The 6000-nt window shown below is 52.5% G+C and overlaps 1 protein-coding gene across 1 annotated transcript in view; it reads right to left on the bottom strand.

Annotated features, from left to right (window-relative positions):
• NPAS2 (neuronal PAS domain protein 2) overlaps positions 1–6000 on the bottom strand; it is a 98788-nt gene that overhangs the window by 2148 nt on the left and 90640 nt on the right. Inside the window, exons 17-19 of the mRNA XM_024744027.1 lie at positions 4361–4536; positions 3926–4018; positions 1231–1396 (exon numbers count right to left, since the gene is read on the bottom strand). Of these exons, the coding sequence (XP_024599795.1) occupies positions 1231–1396; positions 3926–4018; positions 4361–4536 (435 nt within the window). The remainder of the gene's footprint in view (positions 1–1230; positions 1397–3925; positions 4019–4360; positions 4537–6000) is intronic.

Here is a 6000-nt window from a genome sequence, read left to right as displayed (position 1 = left end):
CCACCAGGGCCTCTCCCCGCACCCACCCCCCTTTTTTGGGCCAAGCCAGCAGCATGTCACGCGGGGATCTTAGTCCCCGAGCAGGGGCTGAACCTGTGCCCCGGGCAGTGGCAGCGCGGAGTCGTAACCGCTGGACCGCCAGGCCACCTAGCCACAGCGCTCCACCCACACAGACCCAGGCCTGGGCGCCCTCTGCGATGTCCCCTGTCCCCCTGCGCTCAAGGCCCCTGAGCGCCCTTTGTACCCCGAGCCCTGCCAACGCGTCTGTCACTCCCGATGAAGGAATATATGGGCGGCCTCTAACTCGCCCCCAGACAGACGCTCCCTGCCTTCTCACAGCCCATCATTTCCCAGCTCAGATCCCTCGGGGGTCCTGCGGGCTGACGGGACAGGCGAAGCTGACGTCTTGAGTTGACTCCCACTAGGCCTGGAGTCAGGGAGATTTGAACACTATACCACAGCTGAGCAGCTCTGGAATTCAATTACGTTCTAGACCTCAAGGAAGACTCTGCACCGCGGTCACCTTGCTCAGCCCCCTCTGGCTTTGAAGGGGCCCAAGCCGGGGGTGGGGTGCGGTCAGGGGCTGAAGGCCGGGGAGGAGGCCCCACATGACAGGGTCGGGCTGGGGCAGGAAGGGGCACCCGGGCAGGTGCGGGAGGGAAGGCCAGAGCCCCAGCAGACACTCTGTCCCGTCTGAAGCCCCAGCCACTTGCACTCCCCCTTCTTCCTTCCAGTGTACGTGGCACTTGCTGGAAGTAAGAAGTGACCACAAGGAAACATGCCCCCGTTTTCCTGGACAGCCCCAATTCCATGCAACGTCATCTCATTCATTTAAAGGAAGTTTGATGAATCTTTAAACATGATTTAATTTTATATTTGTACGAGACACACTAACACGTCCAACAAACATAGCAATCAGTGTCTGATCTTTGCTCTAAAAACTCCAGACACCATAATAGAAACTACTTTAAAAAAAACGGACCTTTTTAGCACATAACCACACGAGGCATAAGAGCTGCTTCTAAATTTCTCACACTGTATATACATAGACTTTACCAACTTTGAGCATTATAAACTTTAGAAACTATGAAGATTCAACTATAAATCTGTCTGGGGCTTATTTTGATACTGAGGACCAGAGCCCTACTGAAAGCCCGGGAGGGAGGGCCTGTCAGGCCTGGGCTGGGGGCTCGGCCCTGTCTCCCCCGCCCAGGTGCAGCCCGGCCCCACCTGCAGGAAGCACGGAGGCTGCTGCTGGGTCTGCGCGGGCTTCAGGGGTGACGGCTGGGAGGTGGGGAAGTGGGGGTGGAGCCCCATCAACAGGACAGGGGTCGAGGCGCTGCTGGTGGTGGTGTGCACGTCTGGGTTTGGACACGCGGCCTGGCTCTGTGGATACCTGTTTGGTGACACGTAAGAAAGACCTTTTAAAAAAAAAAGCTATTGACATGACACCAAGAACACGGGCAACAAGAGGAAAAAGAGACAGACTGCACTTCTTCACAAAGACCTGTGTGCGTCACTCTATCCATGCAGGGAAAAGGCTGCTGGAAAATCCTTTGCAAATCATATATCTAATAAGAGATTGACATCCAAGCTATAAATACAATTCCTACAACTCAGCCATCACAACAAATGCAAACAACCTGATTAAAAAATGGGCAAAGGGCTTGAACAGACATCGCTGTAAAGAAAAGCTACAAATGGCCAATAAGCACGTGAGGAGATGTTCAATACCATTCGTCATTAGGGAAATGGAAATCAAAACCACAATGAGGCACCACTTCACACCCATTACAATGCTATTAGGAGAAACACCGGAACATAACAGTGTTGGCAAGGATGTGGAGAAACTGGAACCCTTGTGCACTGTTGGTGGGAGTGTAAAATGGTACAGCCGCTGTGCGGAACAGTACGAAGTTTCCTCAAAAAGTTAAACTTCGCGTTACCATCTGATCCGGCAATTCCGCTTCTGGGTATATGCCCCCCAAAAGTGAGAGTAGGGGCTAAAACAGGTATTTGTACATGCATGATCCTAGCAGCATTTTTTACAATAACCAAAAAGTGGAAGCAACCCACGTGTCTGTCGATGGATGATGGATAAACGAAACGTGGTCTATAAAGACAGTGGACTATTTACTCAGCCTTAGAAAGGAAGGAAATTCTGTCACATGCTACGACATGGGTGAGCCTCGAGGGCATTATACTGAAATAAACCCATCACAAAATACGAATACTGTACGATTCCACTTAGATGAGGTACCTAGAGGAGACAAATTCATAGAGACAGAAGGCAGAAGGGCGGTTGCCAGGCGCTGGGGCAGGAGCAAGTAGGGAATGAGGGTTTAATGGGGACAGAGTTTCAGTCTGAGATGATGAAAACGTTCTGAGGACGCACAGTGGTTGTACCACAATGTGCGTGTACTTAATGCCACTGACCTGTACACTCAAAAACAGATAAAAGGCTCAATTTCATGTTATGAAGAATATACATCTTTTTTTTTTTTTTTTTTAAAGAAAGCGTAGTTAATGAAAACGGTCCAATAACAAGGGGAAGGCTGTTTGGGAAAGCTCTGGAGGGGCCCAGACCAAGAACAGATATTTAAAGACACTTCAGAGAAGTCCATTTAGCATTATATTTTTAGAAACGTTATATCTCTGTATGGGTCATTTAGTAACAGGCATTGGGGATTCCAAAATTCCCCTGAAGGGGCCTCTGTGTGTGGCAGGCAGACCCTGACCCACCCTAGAAGATGGAGTGTTAGGTCATGTCTGGAAGAGAAGGTGGGGAAGGTGGGGACAGTATAAATAAATGGGTTGACCGAAAATGGCAGCTCTCCTCTAGAGTTCCCAGAGGAAAGAATTTCCAGTTTTGCCTAGTTCACTGCATTTTAGGCATCTCTGGGCAGCGACGTTTTTGTTTCCACTGACTTGGATCACCTGGAGAGACCAGAAACCAAACCCAACATTCCCCGCACCCCCTGCCTGATTGAGAGCATCGTCAGAGAATCTGAAGGTGGTTTCCCCGCAGTGCCCAGCCCCTGCCCGCCTCTACCATCATAGGGTTTTCACGGATGTAGGTACAGGCCCCAACCCTCAGAAGACCAGTAACCATCCGATGTTACTATTATTACTGGCTGAAGGAGGACACAGGAGGAAGGAAGCGGAGGGGACGGCCCCAGGGGATGGCTGCAAGGCCCCCGCACGGGGGGCGCGGCAGGCGTCATCAGCCAGCACTGTCCCCGTGAACTTCTGACACAAATTAAACCAGTGGTGTATACGACAATGGTGTCTGCTTCATCTCCAAGAGCTAGAAACTATTTTCCAGTAGCTTTTCAAGTATTCCCTCTGTCTTCAGTAACCTCTGTCCCTAATAACTCAACGGCCAAGCAAAGCTGCTTCTTCGGGTCCCGAGGGTTGCCAGCAAAGAGCCCGGGGGAGAAGAGAGAGAGAGAAGCGTGCGTGTCTGGGAGGGCAGGAGAGTCCCACAACTGCAGGGGGTTCCAGTCCCCGGCACGGCACCAGAACCACAGAGCAGGCGAGCTGGGTGTGCCCGTGGAATTTGCCAGCATCTGCTGGTCAGCTGGGGCTGCGGGAGTGCCCTCGGGAAGGCGGGGAAGGCTCCATTTACCTGGGATGTTACCACTTAGACCTGCAAAGCTCGGAAGGTGGTGACAAACTTGACGCATAACTAAGAGTTTCCTTCGGGTCCTGTTCTCGGCATGGGATGCCGACACAGTTTTCTCTCCCGCCACGGGGAATGGAGAAAGGATAGCTGAGAAGAATCCTTTCGAAGGGTGTTGGCACACCTGGACCCTGCCTGTAGTGCCAGACTCACAAGGGGTGCAGCTGGTCCAGGCAGGTGAAACCCTGGCAGCCTGAGACCGCTCGGTGCGGCTCTTCCTCCCGCCGCCCCCGGGCCACCTACCTGGCTTGCCGTCCAGGCCTGCCGACCTCTGAGGGCCGCCTCGCATCGCAGGGCCCGGGCATCATGGGCTGGATGGGCTGACTCAGCAACAGCCTTCGAGCAGAGGAAGAGAGAAACGGGCAGCTTCGATCAGCGCCCACGCTGCAGGCCCACCGGCTGACCCAGCGCCCGCCCAGCCTGCCTGCGCCCTTTCTGGCTGACCCGGATCCCCACTGGGCCCGCTCCGTCCTCAGAGGATCCTTGAGGCAGCAGGTCACCTCCTCTGGCCATCAAGACCCTCGCCCTGTCCTGCCGCTTCCTGAGCTGAGACCAGCTGCAGAGGCTTTAGAGGCTAATGGTCTGAACTTTGCCTCCATCTCCGGCAGAAAGAAGACCAGAAACGAACGGTATAAAACTACGTCTCAGTTATCTTTCCAACAAGGACAGTGTCCGCACCTGAGCTGCCGATCGTGGCTGAAGTCCGGGCTGGGCTGGCCCTGGCTGGCCTCCTGGGAGGCGGAAGCAGGCGTGGTCAGGCTCAGAGCCGGCGGGAGCACAGCAGAGGTGCTGCTGAACTGGGGCGTCAGGCTGTTCCCCTGCATCACCTGCGGGCTTCTCAATGGCTTTGGACCCTGGAGCAGCCATTGCCGTGAGAAAGGTAAACCTTCAAGTCAACTCAGGTATCACCTCCCCAGAACCTCTGTCTTTTACCCACTTTGGCCTTTGCACTCGCTTAGGACCCAATGACTATTGACTGAGCTGTCGCGAACGTGTCTTTCCCGTTGGACTGTAAGCATCTCAAGGATTCTTTAAATCCTCTGGGGCAAGGACAGTGCCGGGCTTGCGGCAGACAAGCAACCAACGTGCATTGAACGGAACTAGGAACTACCTTCTGCTTCATAGATTCCACTCCCGACTCACGGATCTCCTTGCTGACTCTCTAAATCACCTGGCCCACCCCTGCCCCAGGGCCTTTGCACTTCCTCTACGTGGAATGCTCTTCTTCTTGGTACCAGTATGCCTCCTTCTCTCACAGGCTCAGTTCTTCGCTCGCATATTACCTTCTCAGTGAAACTCCAGCCCCTCGCCCGCCTTCCCCAGCCGTCTCACATCACTAATTGTCACACGGTTAATTGTCACTTGTTTGTTTCTCTCTCCCTTCTTGGATCAGAGATTTTTCCCTTTTCTCTGTTGTTCACCGCCGCCCCTCAGTGCTCAGGACTTCGTGCCTGGCACGCATTTGTTGAGTGAAATTGTAAAGGAACGAGGGAATGAGCTTGCATGTGCTCTTGCTTTTCGGGTTTTCCACTCTGTTTCACTGACACCATTAATATGATGGTACCGCCATATTCTCAGAGCTTTTACAAAATCTTTGAACGTGGTGTAAATCCTACCTCAGTTTTTTTCTTCTCCAGAATGTCCTTGGCTAGTCTCATCCACTAATTTTCCTGTTAACCTTTAGAACCAAAAGGCTGCATTTTAAAGTAAAACCCTTAAATCTGGGTGAAGATGGAGACACTCTCTTATGCAGAGACTTCTCCATATTTTATTGTACATCAATGTTTATGTCCCAGAACTCCTGCTAGACTAGAAACTCCTTGGGGTCAAGGACAGCTCTCATTTATCTTTGCTCCCCTGGGAGCCCAGCAGATGTCACTCCATGTGAATATAAGAGGCTTCAGGAGAGGCCATATCCCGCCTTCCAAGCTGTGATCATCTGGAAACGAGGGCTCAGAACTTCTCGATTCCATTGGATTCAGTGCCACTGACTGATGGGTGACCCTGTCAGACTGCAAGGTCACTGGTGGCTTGTAGTAAGTGGTAATGGCTGTGAGGATGGGGCTCAACAGGGAATCTGGGGGACCGGGAGAAGCTTGGTGGCCCTGGGGAAAGGGATGACGAACAGAAGTGGATAACTGCTCTCACACTGATAATGGCTAAAACCAGCAGTCGGTGATGGGCACCAAGGACACGCATGTGGGGACATGTGGCTTTCAGCGTGCATGTCTGGGATGGCTATAACCACCTCCAGCCCAGCTCAGGATCAGAGCTGAAAGTTTCAGCTGCATGATACCTCTTTTCTTTTTTTTTTTTCC

Source organism: Neophocaena asiaeorientalis, unplaced genomic scaffold, assembly GCF_003031525.2.
Source record: "Neophocaena asiaeorientalis asiaeorientalis breed wild unplaced genomic scaffold, Neophocaena_asiaeorientalis_V1.1 scaffold114, whole genome shotgun sequence".
NCBI lineage: Eukaryota > Metazoa > Chordata > Mammalia > Artiodactyla > Phocoenidae > Neophocaena > Neophocaena asiaeorientalis.
The sequence above is the reverse complement of the archived record's forward strand: the minus strand, read 5'-3'. Positions and strand labels throughout refer to the sequence as shown.